The following is a 24,985-nucleotide window of genomic DNA, read 5'->3' as shown; positions in this document are numbered from 1 at the left end:
GCGTGATTATGAAAAAGAATGGAGGGAGGAATCTATCTATCTATCTATCTATCTATCTATCTATCTATCTATCTATCTATCTATCTATCTATCTAACTAGTTTAAAGCAACATCTGGAAAATTGCTTAAAAAATGAATGGAGTTTTATTTATAAGTTGAATGTTTTCTTTTCTATTTTTAAATATAATTTATATGCATCATGAAATACTATGAAAATATTAAAAAAAAATCTAAGAAGAAGGCAATTGCTTATCTGTTCATGGTTTCCCCTTGTTAAACTATTTCCTGTGCAATTTCGTGCTGTTTAAGGTTGGATTTTCATGAAAAATGGAGAAATTGGCAATCACTTATCTATCTTTTATCTGTTGCTGTAAATTAAAATATTAATCTTTTAAATGTTTCTTTTGTGCAAAGAGAGAGCTGCAAAAGAGAGCAGACTAGATTAGGATGCAACATTTATGTGTATAGTGAATTATGGGAAAAATCAGACTTATTATATATAAAAACCCTAATTATTATAATTGTGAAAGTGAGTTCTACCTTTAGTATGTACCGTTCACATTTTACACGCTTTTGGTTTAATCCTCAATTCCTTAGACAGATAAAAATCTTAGCAAGTCTGTGGGTATTGTGTCTTCATATGCATGTAGGGCCTGCTAGAGTCTTTCCAGTTTCCAGTGGGCTTTGTATAAGTCCCTTAAGGATTAGGTATATTTTTAGGGTACGTACTGTCTTTGGTAAGAAATTAAAATATTTTTGAATAATTCCTAGTGCAACATGCAGTGGACACTTGTTTGTTCATATCACAGGATTATATGTTTGTTGCCTGAGACACACAGCTAAATAAAAGCTGTATATTATATTCTACTTTCAGGGATAACTTCTTCCATATCCAATTTGAGAAATGTGGTTGAATGGGAGTAGTCCTGTCACAAAAATCAAACAGGAAATGTAATGTTGATCCATCAGACATGAAAGTAACTTCAAGCATCTTGTAGAAGAAATGAAAATATAAATCTGTAGTGATTTTTCTTTAAAATTTGCACTTCAATTTTTTTTCCAGTCGCCCCCACAATTCAGGAACTTAAATCCAGTGGTGTGATGCTAGGAGGTAATGGACTGATAAGATGTGAAAGTGCAGGAGTTCCTGCTCCAGTCTTTGAGTGGTACAAAGGAGAGAGAAAGTAAGTAACCCACATGTATTTATTGTATATGTTATATACTAATACCAGTCTAATGCTGTTCTGCATATTATAAGCCTTGTGTTATAAAGAGAGGCATCAGTGGAGTTTGGTGTAGTACGAATGTTCAGTTGATTTACAGTAGGAAGATTATGATGAAGAAACAAAATACTGACAGTGCTTAACTTCTAAGATTGGGTCCATTAAGGTGTAAAGAAGCATTTAAAAGATGCAGTCAGTGTATCTCGTGGATAGCTATGGTTATCATGTGCCTGGTTTTAGATTGGGGGCCTATTATTTTATTCCCAATCCAGTCTCCAAAGTCTTTTCAGTTTTTCCAGTGGGCCCGTACTCACATGCAAACAGATCAGATGTTTCAGCACATCTGAGGAATACCTGATATATTTTAATGACACTGCATTGAACATTGGAGTGCTCCCTACTAAACCCAATGCCTGGGTATCAGACATAGTGCAGGAACCAAGTTGTGTGTGCAAATCAAAGTCACCGAAAGAAACAATCCCAGCAGCACGGGAGCCCTGAGAATCCCTCCTCCCTACTCAGAAGATGAGAAGGAAGGAGCTACTAGGACAAGGCATCATCACAACCTCTCTGGAGAATGAGGGATAGAAAGTCGCCTCTCTCTCGCAGAAACCGAGTGAAACATTGGAAGAGTCCTCTCCCAGCTTTAGGATGAGATGAGAAAAGCCCAACGTTCCCTTCAGCAATCAGAAGGGAAAGATTATTATGCACTGTTGTCAGATACTATAGTAATGGAGGCTATATAAGTACCTAAGAGGGAGAGAAAAAATCACAAAACACGGGAAATATTTATTATCATGACAATAGCTACAGACAACTTCCGTTTTGAAAAAAGGCTGTTCAACCAAAAGACTGAGGAGGGGTGGGGGGAAACAAAGTTCTGCCATTTGTGGTCTGAGGAACAGATCCAACTTGTGTGAATTGCCATCACTCCACTGAAGTCAGTGGAGCTAGGATGCTTTATGCTAGCTGAGAATCTGGCCCAGGGTTTACTTTCTCTCATCTTGCATGTTGAAAATCAATAAAGTGTTTTTCATATTTGTTTTTAGTCAGTTTCATTTTTAGGTGCTTAATGCTACCTAGTTTGTGTAGCCCTCTCCTCCACGGCATCTTGCTTTATTTCAAAACAATTGCTTTTATTGCAATATTTTAATATGAAAGCTGTTTTACAGCTCTTAGGTTCATATGAAAGTTTATTTTTACAAAATTTAAATATTGGGGCAAATGTAACTTGTCAGTGTCTGTTTAAGGCATATGCACAAGGGGACAAAGTGAATGTTCACCTTAGCGTTTGGAATTTCTGGACTGTTAAGTGCTCGCTTTCTCAACTTTAACTTCCCATTAATGCTGGGATTTAACACGGAATATTAATGGGCATTCTTCATAGAAAACAATTAGTCAGAACATTTCTGACTGGCCAGCTGCTCTTCTTGAGATTTGTTCCCCTATAGGAGTATTAGCTGTTCCCTTTGCTCCACAAGGTCACAGAATGGTCCTGAATACCATACTCAGATGAGTTGCAAAGTGTTTTTTAATGTGATGCAACTGAGACTTAACACTAACAGTAGCAGAAGATTATCTTCTTTTGAGGGAACCCCCTAAATCTTGCTCCCAAACGTGCACACTTTGTCTCTCCCCCTTTATTATACAAAAAAACTACCATTATGTTCGAGAGGGGTTTTTTGTTTGTTTGTTTGTTTTTTATGTGTTTTTTTTTACAAGCAATGTTGCGGTACTGTTTGCGTACATTATAGAGTCTGGACTCAACTGGAGATTCCTGATTTGATGTCAGTAATATCCATTAAATGCATGGATCTGACTGATTCCCTTATTTTTATGTATGAACTCAGTTTCACGAGAGCAGTAAGACACAACAGGCAATGCATTTCAGGACAATAAAGTCATTGCCGTCTGTCTCTTGCTTCAGTTATAACATCACCTGAGGCTTATTTTAATCACCCAGAAATGCACTACCCTATTGTCTCTTATTGCTTAAGTATTTTTAGTACATGCTTATGTTAAGTCTAATGGTAAATAGTATTTTTGTTAAAACATTGTTTATTGACACACTGCAGATACTGAACGTTTGCAAAGATTCTAGTATTTTTGAACATTGCAGAACCTTCCCATTTACAAGAAAGTCACTCTTTTTTTTTTTTACTCCTACATTGCTCTGTTTCCCAATACTACCCCAGCAAGTATCATCTCTCAAAGATGAAAAATCTATACAGTACTATGCTGGTAAAGCTAATTCCCTGCTGTAACGCACAACTGAGAAATGTCAGTTTTCAAAGGTAGTTCAGGAAAAGACTATGCAGAGTGGTGAGCAGATTATTTGTAGGTGTGGCTGAAGTCACTTGCAGGAAATGTTAGGGCCCAATTCACTTTCTTCTGAAGTCAATGGAAACACTTCCATTCCTATAATGAGAACTGGATTGGACCCTAAATTAGTGCTGAGTGAATTTAAAAACAAAATTAAGTGTTGGGTTAGTTTGAAAAATACCCAAGAATATCTATATCTGAAATAACTATGACTGTTGAATTTACAAACTGTTTCATTTACTTGGATCTAAACATGACAGTAAACAGGTCTTGCAAAAACCACACAACACTGAGGAGTCCGGATCCTAAAAACGGAGGCAGCAGAATATAAACTTTCATTTCCATGGGAGGCACTGTGACATAGTAGAATCCTGGAGTGGACCCAGGAGACATGGGTTCTGTTCCTGGCTCTGCCTCTGGCCTGCTGGATGAGCTTGTGCAAGTCACTTTGACCTCTCTATGCATCAATTTCCCCATCTTTAAAGTGGATATAATGATAATGACTGTTCTTTGTAAAGCCCTTTAAAATATACTGATAAAAAGTGTTATATAAAAGCTAGGTATTATTATTATTTATTTAAAAATAAATGTTTCTAGCCTTATAGTTGCAAAGAAAACCTTCTAAATTTGCACCGTGTTAACCAGTACAGTGCTGTTTTCCTGGTCTGCAGACAGATAGCTTCTGTGCCTTTATTGCTGCTCAAAGCTTTCTCAAACAGTGGCAGAGTGAAATTAATAAGACTTTGATCAATTTTAGTGTTGCTGTTCAAAAATCTGGAGAAAAGTAGTGAAACTGTCCCTGTCAGTTGCATGTGCTATTTCTTGACAAAATTATGAACCGCCAGCAGGTACAAGCACTGGAGTTATTCCTTGAAGAGAATGACATGAAAAGGAGGATAAGGGTACAGTAGGAGGAGACTCTTGAGTGGGAGGGCTTTGGAGGTAGAGATGGAAAGCTCATTTTCCATTCCAGCAGCTTAAGGGGAATGAAACTTCAGATTCCTGCGGCTCCTTTACTTGCTTGATACAAATGATGTAAACCCCAACAGAGGCTAGAGGCAGCACTCTGGTAGGAATCCCTTTCCCAGGAGGAGGAGAACTGGGCTTATAGTCAGCTGCATATCATCCTAAAATAAGTGCTATATCTCAAACCAGAAGTTATGGGCTTGATACAGAAATCATTGGTGAAATTCCATGACCCACCCTAAATGACTCCCAGGGCCTAGAGGGGCACACTCTGCCTCCATTCCCCAGTAGCAACAGCAGCCCGTTCCCGCTTCACATCCAAGGGACTGGTGTCGGAGAAAAACTCAGTTCTCACTTTTTGTTTGGGTGCAGCAGAGTCAGATACTTTATTCTGCTTAGCAGCTACAGCAGGGAGAGAATGCACTAGGACATAGGGTCTCCCCTTCCTAGACAGGTCTCTCAACGGGTAAACAATTGCAGCAGCATTTATACTTTTGTTACAGACAATAATAAGCAACAGCTGCATTTTGTTTATACATAGGTCATCCTGATATCTTGTTTTTCTCACTTAAGAGACTCCAGTCTACATTTCGTATTATCTACACAAGGTTGAAACAACGTCTCACACAGTTCTTTTCCACTCGCCTCACACAATCCTCGCTTCTACAGATCTCGCGTTATTAGGGTTACAGTTAGCCTAACTCTTGCTAACAGAGACTGTCATACATTAAGATCCCCTACAAATCCCTGTCAGTTTTTTCTCTACTTCCACACTGGTACAGTGGGATGAAAGGTGCAAGAGGAACTTGGGAGCACAGAGGAGCATGGAGTGGTAAATAGAGTTAAGAGGTACAGGTAGGGGAAACCCACCCTTAGAGGACACGGGAACTGAGGGCAGCTGTGATTGCTGAGGGAGCTGTGATAGACGGATAGGAATTTGGAGGTGGGAATAGTCAGGGGGACAGGTTGGAGGTCACAGAAATTTGCGGGGGGGGGGGGGGAGAAATGAACAGGGACAGGGGAGTTCTGGGAAACAGAAGAACCTGAAAGAAATTAGGTGTGATAGGGAAGCTGAAAGTGGCAGAGGCTGAATACACAGAAATGGGACCCAGTGGACCAAACTGGAGGAAACACGGAGAGGGAGATGAGAACAACGGGAGGCAAGACATTAGAAAGGATGATGGAGCAATAGAGATGAGGAGGAGTAGGCGGAAGCAGAGGCAGGAGGAGGGATGAGGAGTCAGTGTGGGAGGAAGAGTGAGGCGGATGAGTGAAAGCTGGGGTGATAGAAACCCGGGAGGACAAAGAGAAAGAGCTGGGGCATTGAAAAGGCTGTGAGCATGGAGAGTGAAGCTAGGAAGCATGAAAGTGGAGACAGGCAAAGTCCAGCAACTACAAGGGCTAGTGGCATGAGGGAGAGAACATGGTGGAAGCAGATAAGAGGGGAGGATGAGGCAGGGAGGAGATATTCAGAGATGGAATGAAGAATGAGGGAGGACAAAGTAAGAGGGATTTTGTGGGGAAGAAGGACAGAATAAAGGGAAAGGATGACTGTCTTAATAGGTAGATTAGGCCTCGGAGACTAAAAGCTCTAACCAAAATATGCTGCTGGCAACACCTGGGAAGCACAAAAGGCAATGTGGCCAGACATCTGGAGAGCTTGAGAGAGGCCAAAGCAGCTTGCAGCACCAAAGTCAATACTTGTAATGCAGATGGGCTTTGGTGTGATAGAACAGGACTTGTACTGCTTGGAACCTCATGGGGGTAGAGCCTCATGGCTCTGTGTTGGAGGATCTTTCTCTCCTCTGACTCAAAAGTCTCTTGTTTGACTTTTTGGGGGATTTTTGGGGGGAGGTTTAATATTGTTTTCACATCCATCTGTTGTAGCTGCCATGGTCACTGGCATCTGTTGGGTTTATATGAAAGCATAAAAGACTTTAACACTTACATTTGGCAGGTCTGACCACTGGATTGGGCAATGTAAAACCCAATGCCGGGCCTTTCCTGCAAAGCTTTCTATTAGCTTCTTTGCTGCTGATCACTAAAGCAGTGAAAATGGTCTTTGCAGCACCAAAGTACTATTTAGCACTGAAATTTTGAAAGACGTACTAGATATATGATGCAACGCTGCATGTAAGTTTGGCATTATGTACATGGTACCTGTTCAACAGCTAAGTGGTAAGTTTTTGAGGAGCCCAGAACTGCAAAGCAAGAGCATCACAGTTTTTCTGTGGGTGGTGGAGGAAAAGAAGAAAAAGAAAGTTGTAATTTCAGAAGGCACATAGCTGTTTATAGTAATATATATTTTGCCTTTCACAAGTTTGGGGGTAAAAATGGATTTTGTTACTATTCTTCTTACCCACAAAACCAAATTTTCAATCCTCTGTTTTTTCTTCAAGTAAGTTATCTTAGTTTGTTCCTGAAATTACAGTGCCCACAAGGCAGTACATAGCCACTGGAATTTGATATATTCTTTTTCAGTGTATGGTTTAGCCAATATACTCAGCCAACAGATATAAAAAACAGTACAGAACTCTTAGTGTGTTGACTTACACTGAGAATATAAAGTACACACTGCATTGAAAATCTAATTTATATGCAGGAAAGTATAGTGATTAAATGAAAACTAGAAGCGTTAATGAAATGCAATAAAATATTCAATAATCAATATGCAGATGTACCATTAATAATGATAGATTTGCATTTTGAGGCAGAATATTAAAAGATTGCATCCCTCTCCTGGATTTACAATTCTCTGCTTCCATATATCAAAATTAAAGAGTAACATGTTTATATAAGACAAAATTCTGCTCTTAATATGAAATATAAGCAATTCTCTGAGTAATCAAGCATAGCTGGTTATTTTCATCATATATCTAACTCTTGTGTCTGACTTGGTTCGATGCAGCTTGTGCATTCTTCCCTACCATGATAAATTATAAAGACTGAAATTTTCCTCTCAACTCAGGTAAAGTCCAAAGGCTGCCCCTCAACCCCAGGATTTTTCTGGGCCATTTCAAAAACCTTAATATTAAATTATGTTTGCTATCTCTTATCAGTACAGGTGCTTATCACTACAGTTCCTGCTTTTTACATAGGATGAACTATGTATCCCTTATCTTTGGTGAATCTAGAGAGTGGGAAGACTCAAAAATTGATGTTCATTTGCCTGGAAACACTGTTCCCCTTCTAACTTGGTTAATATCCCTTTCTCCAATGTGGTAGCCATGGTTGTGGAATGACCATAAATCCAAGTAGTTGCTCCTCTAGACACCTGGTTTGTGTTTAGAGAAACAACTACACAACCAATGAGGAGGATCCTGAAAAAGTTCCATGCAAAAGCTTTCCTGTAAAGCAAAGAGAGATGCAGAGTAAAGACAGGAATAATACTGTTTCCCTTTTCCTAATACAGCCCGTTGTTTGGCATTAGGAGTAAGTAACTCTTTCTGCACTTCTTTACCATTTTTGCATGGCAGGGACTAGTTGGAAGCGTGGGACTCTCCAGCAAAGCCAAAACAAAAAAATGTGGGAGACGTAAGCCTTATTTTGAGCCTTATTTTGTGCCAAATATCCTGGGTTTTATATCAGCTCCTTGTAGGGGGCACTTTGAACTTCATCTCAGGAGCTGGAAACTTCCTCAAACCAGGCAAATCCTTACCTGGAAAGATGCAAACTGGCTGCTTTCTGTTTTCTTTGTGCTGCAGGACAAAGGAAAGTAGAGCAGTGCTCAGCACTTCAAAGTGGCCGCTCAGGCTGGAGGACCCCTCTTCCTAGGCTTCAGAGCCCAATCTCCAACTTGAGCCATGTCTATGCATCTAATTGTAGTGTGGTAGTGTGAGCCCTGCAAGCCAAGGCCATCAACCTGATCTGGGAAGCTCGCTTCCACAGGCTGCGTAGATGCCGTTGTGACCACACTATGATAATTGGATGACTTTGCTTTATACTTTGTTTCTTTGCACTAATGGCTCAATTTTCAGACTTGGCACTTAAATTTATCACAACACTACTTTACCTGGACACTCAGCTATATGTTTTACACGTTATGTGCCAATTTGAATATCCAAGTACAGGATTTCACCTTCCTCTTAAGGTGCCAAGATTTAAAAGCTGGGCTTTCTATTGTAATACTATGTGCTTAGTGATATAGGGCACTGGTAGTTAGATGAAAGTCAGCATTACATCGTATCATTGTCCTTAGACTGTAGAACAAATTGGCAGGAAATTGTATTAATGTAATACTATCCAGTTATTGCTTTGCCAGTGCTCCCCAGCTCTGCCATTGTGTTAGCTTTATACCACTGGCTAGTTCCCCACTGTTAGCTCCTGTTAGCAGTCAGGCATCATAAGCAAATAAAGAAAATGCAAACATGATTGCTTGAGGCATGTGATTTACAGAAGATTTTCCTTTTGCCTTTTAGACTGATCAATGGTAAACATGGAATTACTATTAAAAACTATAGTACAAGATCACTTCTCACTGTCACCAATGTAACAGAGGAGCATTTCGGCAACTACACATGTGTCGCTGCCAACAAGCTGGGAGTGACCAATGCCAGCCTGCCTCTCAACCGTAAGTAACATGGATGTATGGCAAAATGTTCATAATTGTGTTTGTTTCTCTACAGTTGTGGATGGAAAAGTATAAGAATTCAGCATGATTGTTTTGGGGTTTTTTTTCACAGGGAGTGTGAATACCATAGCATACATTCCTTAATAACTGCAAATACACAAATCTAACTACTCACTTTCTGAAAATAATACACTGAGCTTTAGAAAGCCCTTTATTTGGGGGATGGAGAGAAGCTTTATGGGAATCCAAAAGCACCACATGTTTAGTGGCAGGGGATTGCTACTACACATGATGCTAAATTTGGTTTCTGTATCTTTTTCACTATTCTGATGGAGTTGTACTAGAATCTGTTGTCTTCTGATGCTATCTCCTTGAGGTATCCAAGAAAGATTCAAAACTTTACATACTGGAGATACAAAAATCCAAGGTCTTATTGCAAGCATGAAATTAGCATGACAAAATGCACCTCCATGGAATACCAATAATGCATGCCTAAGATTTTACTGTAAACAAAACAAGAAAACCTTCCAATCTATTCAAGGAAGTAATACCTGAACATGCACATTACATGGGGGATTACATTCATGGAGGTTAACTCTCTCATAACTCTATCCTACAGATTTTATTCTGACACATTTTTCCCAATCTACAGACCAGTTCTCATAAATTCCTCAGAAAACCTGTCTGAATTTAAGATTGAATCTTTCTGAAAAGCCAAGAGTGGTTGTGATGGACAAAGCAGAGTAGCTTGGTGATTAACATCCAATTTCTTTTGCATAGAATGAGTCTCAAATATCCTATTTCAATTATCTTCTACTTTTAGAGTTAAGGCGTTTATCTGTGGTTGCAGTACTTCTGTAGTTGATATGATAATTGTGACATCTGTGATAGTGATATCTGGAGATATGTATCAGGTGAATGATGTGTGTTAATTTACAGTATTTTAATATAACAAATTTAATGGTGAAAAAGGAATTCAGAAAATATGTGAACTATTTTCAAAATTTGGTACATTTTTTATTTTTAAAAAAACTGTGAGTCCAGTGGCTCAGTGGAAATAAGTGCTTAAATCCTGAGACTCCTAACTTATAAGCTTGAAGTTTCTTAATAGTCCAGTTATTTCCTATCTCTTCCAGGGCTTATATTCAGCTGGAGCCATCCAGAGTGGAGCTCTGGTAAATATTTTCAAACCTGCGGGAGCCCCAGTGCCTCCTGCTGGGCAGAAGCCCCAGCCCCCTGACCCTATGGCTAAAGACCCGAGACTAGGCAACTCCCCAGGTCTAAAGCCACAAGACCTTCCAGCCTGCAGCTGAAGCCTGGAGCCCCGAATGGGAGCGGGAGTGGCACAGGGGCTCCAGGAAATAATCCCTGGAGAATTTAAGCCCTCATATCTTACTTTTACTATTTAAAGCAGAAGAAAAGAGTCTGAATCATCATAGGGTAGTATGAAGCCTATTTATATTGCTTCAACAGGGAGAATGTATTTAACGTTTGAGATGGCATTAACCAAATGAGAAAATGGTTACAAATATTTTTAACCGAAAATACAAGACATAGCACATCCCATCTTCCCAAACAATAACATTCCACATGAGAGTTTAGAGTAAATGTAAGTAGTAGAGCTTCCCCTAAATTTCCAAACAAATTGGATAAAATGTGGCATACTTTTATTGATACGAACATACCTGAATTTGGGGAAAAAGCTCATTTACCTGTTCAGCTGTTGTTATTGTGTCTATTAAAGTCGTATGGCTGAATCCTAAAATGTGTTTAATCTCTGCTCAGCGCAAGTGAGGAGCAAAGATGACTAGAGGCCACTTTTACACAGCCAGCTCACTTCCTGGTGAAATTTAGCCTTTGAATTACTCTAAGTTGCATTGCCCGTTACTAGCAAATGGCTTATCCTGCTGGCCAAGGATTACTAGTGTACAGAAGCACTCTGGCTATGTCCCTTAAGCCTGGGTTGGTGGGAAGAGGGTGTTGTAAAGCCAACTACAACAGCTCTGTGTCACATGGTGATTTACACCCCATCAAAGAATCCCTAGCTGTTAAATCATCTTTCTGCCTGATTTGCACTGCTGGAGCAACACAAACAGAAGAAGAATCTGGTGAACATCAGGTCCATAGAGCATTCCACACTGTTTGGATGCAATCAAAATTTGTACGGGGCCAGAATTTGGGCAGGTGAAAGTCAGAAAAGTGAAAATAGGCAAATGAAAATTTCTTAACATTTTTATGAAATTTGTATCTGTAAAGAAATTCTGCCCCCTTGATAGCCTCTAGTTCAGGGAGAAGCCAGAGTCAGTTCAAGGAATGAGAGTAGTGTATAGTTTCCTTCACTCTCCAGTTTATGTGCAGGAGAAAGTTCAGGTGTTGCAGAAGCCAATTCAGATGGGTGGAGGCATAATGAGGGAAGAGAGATGTATCACATCATGTGTGGGAGCCTGTTCTTGGGAGATGCTGGGTGGCATGCACCCTCCCTATGCTTGAAAACTACTTCACTTGAAGTAACAGCTGGTTTGAGAGGCAGCTCAGAGGTCAGCCAAAGTCTGTGAGCCAGTAGCAACAGAATAGAACTGAGAGCTGGAAAATACTATCATGGCTCTATTATGATGATAGTAGATACAGGCTGAGCATCTTTGTGAAGCACTCAAAGAGATGTAGGGATTGGCAGGGATATATAAAGTGCAAAGTATTATTATTGTTGTTAATAACAGAAATTTTGCATCATAAAAGATAATGGCAGATCTGACGTGGAACAGAATGACAGAAAATAATGGAACATGGGTCTGATCCTGCATTCCATGTTGTAGAATATGATAGTAAGTAATACAGGATGAGATACTTTATAATATTTTGTTGCATTATATTAGTGTTGCACAAATCAAGTAATGGCTTGTCAGGAGTTAATGAACTGCATAAGAATAAGGAATTCAGGATTTTTGAAATTGTTCCTGTGACATGATTTGCATAGTCCCAGGAACCAGGAAGAGAGATTCTCATGCGAAACTCCTTGAGTAGTGATTCAATTAAGTATTTGATTCTATGCTTATATGACAGAGGGATTTTTCTTTCTAAAAGATACAGTTTAGTTTGGTGAAAGTCAAAGATATAGCCATGTGTAACACCATAATCTGCAAACCATTGTTCTAGAGGGTTTTTTTCAGTTAACAGTAAAGAGTTATTCGACGATGAAACATATCAGTTGCAGGGATAAACATAATCTGATGGCAACATTGCCTAAAATATTTTACAAATTAGTCTTTGATATCTTATTTAAATGTATATTAATAAAAATGAAGAGTGAATGCATTAGTATGTTACAAAATGAGCCCTTGAGTGGTTAGAATAGTGTCATTAGAAAAGCTGCCAATAATTACTGAGATTGCAGAGCCCCTGTTGGATGTACTTCTGAGTTCTTCTACAGAACCACAATCAGTGTATGAAGACAAATGATTTTATCAGGATTCTGTCACAAAGCCCTTCTGTAGTACAAAAGCAGCAAATATTGAGTGCAAAAGACTACACACCTCTGCTATTAGGTATTGGCAAATTGCCCAATGTCTCTGAGCAATTGCTAATTGGATGCTTCTATATATGTATTTTTAAAAGGAACTTCTTTAAATATGGCAGTAGAAAGCCTGCATTTTCTTCATCTGCAGGTTCATATATAGTAGGTACATGACATCTCAGTTATCAAGAGCCAGTACCCCTTTTTTGGGGGGAGGGGTGGTTAGACCTCTGCTGTATTCTCTTGTAGTAGTATCTTGGCAGCAAAGTATTCTTTAAAAGGGTTCAAATTAAGGCTATTAAGAAATACAAGAATACTTAACAGGATTACTAGCAAGGGGAGCATGAGTATCAGTGTTGTGTACATTCAGGCTTAAGCCCGCAGAGAGGCAGGAAGTGGGTGTGGAGACAGCTGAATTATAAGGTATAGAATCTCTTCATGTGGTCTAGGCAGCTGGTTTGGGAGGAGAGGAGAGTGATCAGGCCATAAGTGGTTGTCTGGGTTAATGGAGTTACATAACTATGGAATAGTAATGCAAGCTGGGTGGAAGGAGTAGAGGGGAAACCTGCCTGAGGCAGTTGTTTTCTAAGTGAGGGAAAGGTATCCCAGATACTGTTGTGAGCAGAAGAAACTGGTCAGGATCATTTCTATTTACAGGAAGTGAGAAGCTGGGAAATAAATCAGAACAGATTTGCATGTGAATCTGACTTTTGGGGGGCCCCTCCAGACATTCCAGCTTCTGTGGATATTTTGAGCTTTGCCACATCACTAATTGAAGAACATGATGGGTTCTGAACGTGTAAGATCTAGCTATTAAAAATCAATCAGCAATAAACTGAACTTTGCAGAAAAAAACACAGAGACCCAGTAATTCCAATAAATTAATAATGAATGGCAGTTTGCTAATTATTCACAGCTAAATCCTTGGTATATTCCAGATAGGTTCTTTTCCAAATGTATTTCTGTGTTTTCTTTATATGAGTATATGAACTGGATGATCCTCCCAAGGCACCACTTTAGTGTGTGCGCTGATTGGATGGTCCCATCCTGCCATCTATGGGCCCTATTCATCAAATATTTTGCACCATTTAAGCAGATTTTCCACAGAGTTTGCAGCACTTAAAAAGAGGAAGAAAGCAGGTTTTTCTGTGAGTGAAGCGGATTTTATGATTCATTAAACCCATTTTCTCAAGGGGACAAGTATTGTTATGATATGTACCCAGGATAAAAGGTTCCATTTACAGAGGAACAAGGCAGGGAGTTGGTGGATAAAGGAATAGTCCTTGTTTAAATATGCAGAGTCTTCTTCTAAATTAACACAGTTTTAAATAAAAACAGAAAGCATTTTCTTTGAAAACAAATTTGTGAAACTGCCCTGTGGGTCTAACTTTAACCCTAGCCACTAACACAGGTTTTGCACAAATACTTACTCTGCTATTCCAGAAAAAAACAAGTAGTCACAATATTTACTGCTAAAACATATATCTCATACAGTATAATGCTCTGCGGTTCACTGACTGAAAATGTGAGGTGAGATACCGGTATGTGTGACAGAATATATACAGATGGTTGGTTGGTTGATTTTACAAATAAGGGACTCGTATTTTGTGGTTAATATAGTCAGGTATATTTTTTTTCTGTTTTTAATTAATAATGGGAAAAAGAGTAGAAGAAGTATTCCTTCATCAGAAATTGTTTGTCCCCTCTTCTGGGCCAGTTTCCTGAGGGAAAACTAAAAAGAAGCTATGGCTCATATTGCTGAAGGACATCAGGTAGCAAAACGTGACTTGTGACTTATGATTCAAGTGCCACTGCAACCTAGTCCATCTCAACAGCCATCCCTGTGTGCCAGTCCTTGTGGCTACGCTCTTCTGGATTTGCAGGGGAGATTAGATTGCAAGAGAATACTTGTCCTTTGGAAATCCCATTCTGCTTAGAAGCAGAACAGAGAACTCTTTGTGTAACCCATGGCTGCTGGGTGTGGTGGTCTGTCCCCCTCTAGTGGCACCTAGACTAGAGGTTAATGAATCTGCTACAAGCCTGACTAAGAGCTATGTGGCTTTTAACTCATGCAGTAGAGTCTCATGCATTTAGCTTTAGAACTCCCAGGTTCAATCCCAAGCACTGATGACCGGGGTCTGTCAGCATTACATTTGCACACTCTAAAAGACCATAAAACTGCCCTCAAATGATTGGCCCTTTATACAGCACTGGCAAAGGAGCCTCCCTCAGCCTTTGAGTTCCAGTACCATGGGCTCTTATGCCATGCTGTAGCCAAAGACCCTGCCTTCTCTCCTGAGAAACTGCATTCCTAGCATAGACCACATTGGCTCAGAGATTCAGTGAGATACCAGCACTAACAGGTGATGTAAATTATGTGCTGTTACTGTGGATACATTGATCCTTAATTCTCACCCTACATTCTTTCTAAAATGATTCTGATTTCCAGTTAAATCAATCTGTCAATTTGCCTGTTTTTCCCCCCTCAGGACTATCCAGGGAGGTTAGGTTTCAATAAGGAGGATTTGAGTTGCTATCTGAATAGCTATGCTATTCCACAGATCAGACAGATTATTTGTATAGTACAGGTCAATCCATTTCTATTCAAGGTATCAAAGTGGATCAGACTCTTGTTATGATATAGTAGGGATTCCATTATCATAAGGGCTCATTCCACCAGCTCTAAGGCAGCCTCTAAGTATATCTCAGAAATGTCTCTGTGACAGAGATATGCAAGATTCTGGATTTCTGTTCATACCTTCATGCAGCATTGCTCCTTGGGCTTAGCCTGTAGAGCAGACACTCACTTTGTGAGAATAATTCTGTAACATTTCTTTAAGAAATCCTTAGATCCATCTCTTTAGGTCTGAGACTATTTGTCAATCTCCTGCAGCATGGATCCATGTAAACAGTGCTCAAGAAAAAATTGGATAGTTACAACAATAATTGTGATTTTCTTTGAGATGTTTTCCTGTATGGCCTCCTGCAACCTTTTCCCACTATTTGAGTTTTATCACAGATTCTTGAATTAGTGGGAGGAATTAAGTAGCCATTGGATCTGCTCTTCCCCACCCTCATTTTTAATGAGAGCAACAGGCAGATCATTCAGGCAATCATCTTGAACCATAGTTACTGTGCTAAGTAACCATAATTGTATCTGTTTATTATGGTGCAAGGTATTTGTAGTAATCCCCATCCTGTTATCATCTATGCATAGAAGGGGACTATGGCCAATACTTTAGCCAAATGCAAAGATGTAAATGGTACCTTTTTAAGAGCTTCACTGTAAAGGAGAAATTGTCTGTTGCTGTGCCCTATTAAACAGCTACCACGTAACTACTCAGATATTACTTCCTGTTAGAGATGAATTAAATGATCCATTCATACTTGTTACTTGCTTCAAGTCTTTTGGCATAAGAGAGAAATCCTTGAAGTAATAGTAATAATGATTATAAAATGTAAATCATCATGAACAGCTGCAGGAAAAAGGTAAGTGGTTACATTGGGAAGAGGAGGTACTGGATAGCAGGATGCGTGTGCAATGTGACAGTAAATTCTGTGCTAATTTAATTTCTGCAGCAAAACAGAACTACTGTGCTCTGTTGAATAAGCATCCAACTGTGAACTTATAGTTACTGCGACATGCTTATAATCTTGTCTCAAACATTCCTACGTGCCATTAAGCACCAGCCCATGCCCTTAATTTATGTTTGTTGATTAGATTGTGCCCCAATTCCCACAAAAAAATTCACACCCAAACAATATTTTTAATAAATTGAGCTCCATGCCTGCAATGTAAAAAAAGAATATTATATATTTATATATATTTAAGTTTTAAATTAAGTCTTTGTGATCTCCACATGACATGTAGTAATATGTGTATTGCTCAGTCACATTTACTATGCATGATTTGTGTACCACTGACCTCTACTGGAATGTCAAAGATGCATAGATGTGTATAGTGAGCATCATTAAACAGAAGATATTTATGACACTATGCTACATCGTCTAAATAGAAAACACTGGGCCACGTTATTCTTTAATTTTTATTCAGCATTGGGAAAATTTTACTCTCCAAAGTGAGTAATTTGATATGTGAGTAAAATGCCTTTATTTGTACCATCATTGTCAATACTATATTATGGTAAGACTAGGGGTGCAGAATTTCTCTTTGGTCTAGTAAATTTTCATGACATTTTGTAATTTACACAGTGCACATTGTATATTCACCTCCAGCCACTTGTAAAGACCTAATACTACTACAAATAATGGAGATAAAACTCTGTTTTTAATCACAAAGTCCTACTTAATGCCATATATGCACTTTAGTTTTCAATTCATCATTAGTAACCTTGAATTTGTTATGACACATTATATATGAGATTATATATCTGTAAATCTATAGCTAGATCTGACTATGACTATAGCTATCTATAAACACACAGTATGACACCCCTGTGCTATAGGGATGTAATCATAATTGTTGTATTGCCATATAATTAATCTCTGCAGCAGATAGTGTGGCATACATCAAATACGTAACGATCCACTTAACACATCCCCTACCTGTATACTGTCCATGGAATGACTGACTGCAAATTGGATTTTGAGTATAATCTGAGAGAAATTCCTTAATTTGAACGTGTATTTGAGCTACACAAAAACATATACAGACTGAACATGTAGCATCTTATGCATTATTCATCCACATAGATTAGACAGTACCCACCAGGGTGTAAAAGGCAGGAACAAGTTAGCTTCACTTCATGATGTGTACGCATGCTGGTGCTCTCCACAATGCCACTGCTAATGGCCTAAAAGCTGCTGCTGCCACCACCCCCTCACCTCTGGCTAACACTCCATATGCATAAGCAATAAGTAAAGGGACACACTCTTGAAGATCACATCATGTCTTTTAACCTCTGAATAAAGCTTTGTTAGTCTAGTTGTGCGGAGGTTTGGGTTTGATCCATGACAGCTTTTTGCTCTCTTTTTTTCTGCCCAGGATAATAATTTGATACTATAAAATTTTATTGATATAATAAAAGCTGTATTAAGTCACCTGCTAACTATGTTTGCCTGTCTAATCTGGCGGTAAAATCGGAGTCTCTATTAGGATTTCTCGCTATTAAGTTCATTGTGTATGTGGCCAACTGCTATACCATCCAGGAACATAGCAATCCCATGGGTAGCTACTATTAATAGGTTTCAATAATTTAAAATATTGTTGTTTGAAATCATGCACACTGTGTCACAGGCTGCATAGAAATTCAGTGAGAATTTTTATAGGTTGTTTTATCATTAAACTCTAAGTTATTTTCTTTATTGACTGATAAATTGTATTTTAATGTGTTTGGCTTTGTGGCAGGTTCCCACTAAGTTTTAGCTGATGTCGGAGAAAAACTCAGTTCTCGCTTTTTGTTTGGGTGCAGCAAAATCAAATACTTTATTATTTCTCCAGTAATTACAATGGAGGGAGAGAGTGCCCTAGGACACAGGGTCATCCCAGTCCCAGACAGGTCTCTCAACTGGTAAACAATTACAGCAAGCTTTATACCTTTGTTACAGACAATTTCTAGCAATAATACAGATGGTAAAAAGCAACAAATACATTTTGTTTATACATAAGCCTTTGTGCTATCTTATTTGTCTCACTCCTAAGAAAAGCAAGCCTGCATATTTGGTTAGACTGTTGCAAGGTCGTAATAACTTTTCACACAGTTCACTCTGTCTCACATTATCTTGCTTCTACAAATCTCACATCATTAGGGTCACAGCTAGCCTAACTCATGCTAAGTAACTGACATTCATTAAAATCCCCTTCAAATCCTTCTTAATTCTTTCCCTGCTTCCACACTCAATATCACCACTAGCCTAACCTTTTTGTCATGTCTGCAAAGAAATGTGCTCTACAGGGAAATCTTCTTTATGTTCAGAGTTTCAGTTCTGTTGGCCAATAACTTACAAGGAGGCATTTGACCTTCTTGTTTTACTATTTCATTTCACAAAGCACTAACCCTAAAACCAAATCAGACTGAAATCTGACTGTTCTTCTGTTTTATGTCAGGTCTGAGTTGGAAGGTCTGCAAAATTTGTTTTCAAATTTCAAAGGTCCAAAAGCTGCAAGGTGCCTAGGCTCCTGCAGAGACAAAGCACTGGATTGCAAACCAGTATGATGTAGCTAAATCTTTCATTTGAAATGTACTCCTACTGCTGCTGCCTTGTTCTTTCCAAAGAAAATCCCCTGGGGTACACATACCCCATCTAGAGATTTTCCTACCCAGTCTTGTTGTGCTGGTTCCTGTGAGAAGTAAGGCCCGGGATCTTCTCTTCTCCTTGTGGGAAGTAGGTGGTGGAGAGTCTAGTAATAGGGTGGGGAATGTCTTTCAAAGCATGTGATGTATGCAGACACATTTTGTGAACTCCCTACATGTTTTTAAATAATTAGCGACGCTTCTGTTTTTGATTGCCAACTGCTTGTAGCACAGCACTTCGCACACCCCTTGATATTGTCAGCTGGATGCAGATCCAATTCAGTTGAATGCAGGATGTCATGAAACCCTGAACAGTTGAGCAAGGCACTTTATCTTCGAGGCTAATAATAATAACACTGTGTCATTTGTTTACATAGAGCCTTTCATTTCAAAAGAACACAAAGTGCTTTATAAACTTAACTGACTGCTTTAAAAATTCTACACATGAATCCCTTCTGACACCAGTGAAATTCAGTCACTTGTGGGATGGAATGTCCCAACAGACTAAGGGCCCCTTCAGAGCCCATTGAAGTGAATGGGAATCTTCTCATTTACTTCACTGGGCTTTGGATCATGCTCTAAGAGAGTACAACACTGCACAAAAAGTAAGGCCCCATCCTGCACTTATTCCTGCCTGCATTCATGTTAATTACAATGTAGACGATGCATGAGAGTAAGCATTGCTTATGAGAATAAGGGTTAGTGCTTTCAGGTTCTGAGGTAGTTAGTGAAGATGGTTGCAGTTCATTGTTTTATTATATCCTCCTAAAGTGTGCTAGGCACGTCACAAACAAATAGAAAAGATAAGATCCTTACTGTACCCAAAGAGCTTAGATTTGACGTATTAGCGCAGGCACAACAGGTGAGAGCAACAAAAAACGTAGCGGGGAGAAGAGGCAAAGGTTACAAAACTAAGGACATGAGGTTACTTAAATGTGTAGATTGTGACTGAAATTTTCAAAGCTGCCAAGAGATTTGGATACCCTGGGAGCCTGGGCTTTGAGGCAATACATCTGGCACGCTGCCCCAGAGTCAGGACCCAGGCTTCTGAAGAGCAATGAGCTTGGGAGCCAAGGTTTCCAGACGCCCTGTAAGCCTGCCAGGTGAGCTGCCTTGGAGCTGAGGATGCTAGAAGCCTTGGGAAGCTGGGCTCCAACTGCTCCCAGGCTTTCCAGTTCCTGCTTCCCATCAGTCAGCCAAGCAGGCTGCCGAGGAGTTGGGAGCTTGCAATCCCAGTCCCCAGCAGCCTGCCAGGTGAGCTTTCCGGAAGGTGGGGAAGCTGGTTTCTGTTAGCATTTCATCAGAACTGATACATTTTCATGAAATATTTTAATTTTCCATGAATCTGCATTTTCTGGTGGAAAAATGTTGCACAGGAAAATTTCTGGCCAGCTCTAGTGTGCATACTAATGTTATAGAGAAGTTAATTGGGTTTCCTATTTCACTTTTCTCATGATGCAGCAACAATCAATAAAATTGTATGGCAACAAATGTTAAACTGATACAAGGAATTTTTTCCTTAAAAAAACCCCATATAATATGTGGAATACATTGCCACAAGATATTACTGCCTAGTAAGTTCAAAAGAGATGGAGGGATTTATATCCATAATGGGACATCCACAGTTTTGTCGAATAGGATAAAACAAATAGTCATCTCTTCTGCTTGCGTAAATAATGTAGATCTATAGGGATCTGGCTCAGAACTTTCAGAAGGTATCTGAACCCTCATTGCTCAGGTAATTAGTCAGCCACTGATTAATGACAGTTCAGAAGTAATTCCCTCTATGCCCAGTTTATTCTATAACTGGGATTTCTTGCACTTTATTCTGGGGCATATGGCACTGGCAGTGTCAGAGACAGGGTAAGATGGACCACTGGTCTAATCAATATGGTTATTCCTATATTTCTTCCTTTAGGTCAGAAGGAATGTTAAGATCCCAGGATTGTACCTGTATGAAAATATTGTATTTAGATTTCATTGTAAGATCCTGGGGCATTTACCTTTTCTTATGTCTTTTCTTAAATTGCATATTTATATATCTGACAGCTCATTCTCAGTCTGTATACTGAATGAATCCCAGTGAAATGATGTAATATAGGGACATCTAGGGAATTTGCTTATTGCTAAGTGCAGTCATGCCAACTATTCTTCTATTTAAAAAATGGAACTGTAGGTGAAGCCTATCAATATGTACTTGACTAGCTGTACATGATGACCAAATTTTTCTCACTTTACTCACTAAAAAATCCCATTGAAGCAACTAGTAAGCCAAACAGGATTTGGCCCGTATTCAGAGATGTCATGCTCCCCAAAGAAAATATGTTGCTTTCTCTTGCTATTTAGAAAACAGCAACTTCTCTCCAAACCATGATTTCCTGAAAGGCACTTGTTTGTTTCTACCTTGTGAGCAATCTTCAATGATTCAGAAGAAATGGTGGTGGGTGGCAAATACCCAAATAAAAGTATCATTCATCTTGCTGGAACTTGCTGTGCAATTCATACACATTTCAGCAACAAATTGGAAATCGCAGAAAATTTGGGAGGGGGAAATCTTCTGTACTTTAATGCAACAATACCAAAAATAGATTCACAGATTTAAAACTGTAAAGGAGCTTTTTTTCAGTCTCCCTCTGTATAAACATTCATTAACCTCTGCATTGGATCATCTAGGAAACAAGATGCTGAGGGATTTAACCAAGCCTTTAAAGGAGGAGATTCAGGCAGATTTTTTTCTTAAATCTACCTACAGTGTTATCATGTCAAACCAACAAACTTAAGACCCACAGGAATCTCACAAGCTTTTGAAAGTATTCTGTAATAAACTAAGGATTTATAAAAGCTTCAGGGTTTAAAAAAAAACAGAGCATCTGAAAAATGCTAGCAATTGATGTCTGGGTATTTGAGACAGTTAGAGGTAAAGGCATATAATTTACTTTTCAGAAATGTACTTCCTTCCCAAATTTATTATTACAAGTAATCAACACTAACGTCCATCTTTAGTTTAAAATACTTTACCATGAAAGCTTTATAACAGTGAGATGACATTTCCTATCCACTGAAGAGCTCTTGTTGGCATAGTCTTACTAAATGTGTTACTCTGCATTTTCAAGTTTTTAATCTTTGTAATATTTTAATTTCATAAACTTTATTCTAAGATAAAAGGCAAAGCTGGGAACTTGATGATTGAAGTTATATTAATGTCTGTAATTAAAATACTTTCTCAGGACAAAATGTTTTAAGCATTTCATTTTCACAATCGTCATGGAGAGAGAAAGAGGAGGTAGCAAATCTTATTGTCTTTACAGTAAGCTAAAACATAATGCAATATAGTAAATAATTATGCATTATTTTGAACTCTTTGGGCTGTAACATTTAAATCTTTAACAGCTCTTTGAGAATATAAGGACTGAAAATTCCAAGGCAATGCAGTTCAATAAGAAAATAACAAAATGGTAATCCTGAGTTTGGGATTAGGAATCTTATAATATTTGACCTATTCACCTTTCGTGGCTTTTAAAACTACAGCTGATGGAAGTGATGCACTCTTCTACATCACCGGCAGCTGCTGCATTTATGTTCTGAGGCAATACTTGCTAAATCAGTTCATTTGGAATTTTATTTCATTATTTATTTTTGCAGCGAAGGACTGTTACCCTTCTTCTTTTCCTAGACGTGAGTTGAAAATTAGACTTGGTAAACTCAGAAAGATCTACAGTATCAACAACACATTTCAAAATATAATTTCTCAAAGTTTTAAAATTCAGGTACATCAAAACCCTGCTTTCTGTCAATCCAAGCTTTAAAATTAGGATTAAAACAGGGAGGAAAATTAAATCTCCCTCACATTTCCAGTCATCATTCTACATACGTTGTTTGGTAATGATGATGTGCCATTAGTCAGTCAGAAGGCTAGTGACTCTAACTTGTAAGGACTCAGGCAGTTTGCAAATAAAAATACTTCTACTGGTCATTGAGCATTCACCACTAACAACTAGATACTAAAAGTGCTGCTGCTTTCTGTAAATATTTAAAACTTAGTGTAGAACCTGAATGAGCTGACATGATGAAATGTGAACTGAAGATGCAACTCTTGGTGCATGACCATTCATTTGAGTGAGACATTTATTTTAAATTCTTTAGGTCCTTAGAGAAATTATCAACTTCTACATACAGTTATGGACTTTTATATAAACCAAACCCCCCTGAAAATTGTAATAATGCAAGTAAAATTACCTTTTGTTGCTTCTACCAAATAGAAACTGCTTTTTTTCCTTTTTTACCCTATTTTCAAACCTGAACATAACAAAAACTAATCCAGAAAATCAGATGACCTATTCATGAGTCTTGAAAACAGCATTAGCTTAAAACCAGTGGAGATAGCCCACACAGGCATCAAAAATCTGTCTAAATGTTCTTTTACATTCCCTCAAAATCTTTTCCTGTCTATTCAGAGATCATGCAATATAATATAAAACAGAATGGATTGTCTGTCATCAAACTGAGGGCCAGATCCTGGCCCCTAACACAGCTGATCTGTGTCACTCCAGTGTTGGAAAGTCAGGTTAAACCTGCCTTAAGCAGCCAGCTGGATAGTCCACCAGTGTCGGAGCCAGGCTGGGGCCATTTAATCTTAGTGTAATTTAAAACAACCCTGAGGCTGCTCTTAATTATGCTTTGGGCTAGATCAATTTCTGGCAGCCCAGAAAACTGGCAGTGCAAAGCTGTGAAACAGCGTAATATCTGAACCTAAAAATGTGCAGCAGACCTGCTGAGCCTGTGAGAATTCCCTGCATGATAGACATGGCTTCGGTCCCAGTCCACAGATAGAAGGATCCTCCTGCGTAAATCCTATTTGCATAGAGTATCTCTGAAGTCAGTGGGACTCTGCGTGGGTATACAGCGAATCTGTACATTTTCTGTTACAGAATGAAAGCATTACTATTTTTTCCTTATTAGATTTAGACAAACAAGAAAAGGAGGTGGCCAGGCAAAGTTCTAGTGTTCTAAGTCTGCAACCTGTAGACTCCTTGGAAGCGTGGATTGAAATTTCAGGAGAGTATACTCATCCCTTCATTCTTCTGAGCTATATAAATGGAGTAAAGTTCATTTGGATTTATATTAATAATTAATTAGATGAGTTTTGCCATTGACAGTACCCTTGAAAATGTCCCTTTTGAGAGTGCCTACTTTAAGGTGTCATTTTCTCTTTTAACAGTCCTGCCGCTAGGTTCACATATTTCTTTTAACAAAATAAAATCTTTAAAATCTCAAATTAGCATGGTGCTCCATCTTGGAATTCCTGCTTGGTGGGGTTTTATGGTTGCTACAAAAACCAGACACTTACTCCACAGGAATGCCTTATTCTTTAAATAATGGCACTGCAGGAAACCCCTTAAATAATATATTTGTGCTCTGAGCATTCTGCCTTGAAGCTTTGTCTTCTTATGTTCAACATTGGAGAATTATACGTAAGGACCAAATCTTGCAGCACTCAAATCAAATCAGGGAACAAGATCTAGCTCTGTATGTGATATAACTAGTGCTGCATTTGTGCTTTTTCCTCTTGCAAGCTTTTACCAAGCAAGCCCCGTGTTCATTTGACACTCAGAATTGCTTTCAGAGAGATTATGTTTTTGCTTTGAATGTAACCTTAAGTTTCAGCAGCTCCCTTATTTTCTTCACTGGGAGCAATTAGAATTTCCCAGCATCACAGTGGTGCAGTTTTCTGCCTTTGTTTAAGCATATGATGCAGAGGAAGCCTAACAGGCTCTTTCAGTAGGTGTGATTAAGAGTAAGAGATGAAAGGCACTAAGGTCACAGGAGCGTAGAGGAACTGTGTGATAGTTCAAAACTCTAATGAACAACTTGCTGCTGAGCTACATAAAACCCACGTTTACCCAGGGGGTTACTGGTGGTTCCGTTTTATTATCCTGTTTACAGAGTGGGGATTGGAGTCAGTATCATTGTTTTTGCTTTACGTTGATAAAAAGATGGTTAAAGATGTTCTTGTCCTACCTTAGAAATTGTTTCTATGTACTTCAATTTCTTGGGATTTTTTAATTATTAGTTTGGTTTTATGCTGACCATTTTACACATAAACAATAAGAGTTCTACATTTGGTCTTCAGTAGGCTAAG

At 38.7% G+C, this 24,985-nt stretch overlaps 1 protein-coding gene across 2 annotated transcripts in view; it reads left to right on the top strand.

Annotated features, from left to right (window-relative positions):
- Positions 1-24,985, top strand: part of NEGR1 (neuronal growth regulator 1) — a 570,461-nt gene that overhangs the window by 442,709 nt on the left and 102,767 nt on the right. For both annotated transcript variants that reach the window (XM_045027839.1, XM_045027838.1), the window contains exons 5-6: positions 1,064-1,184; positions 8,930-9,081. In XM_045027839.1, the coding sequence (XP_044883774.1) occupies positions 1,064-1,184; positions 8,930-9,081 (273 nt within the window). The remainder of the gene's footprint in view (positions 1-1,063; positions 1,185-8,929; positions 9,082-24,985) is intronic.

This window comes from Mauremys mutica, chromosome 8 (assembly GCF_020497125.1).
Source record: "Mauremys mutica isolate MM-2020 ecotype Southern chromosome 8, ASM2049712v1, whole genome shotgun sequence".
NCBI lineage: Eukaryota > Metazoa > Chordata > Testudines > Geoemydidae > Mauremys > Mauremys mutica.
This window is presented reverse-complemented; position numbering and strand designations above follow the sequence as displayed.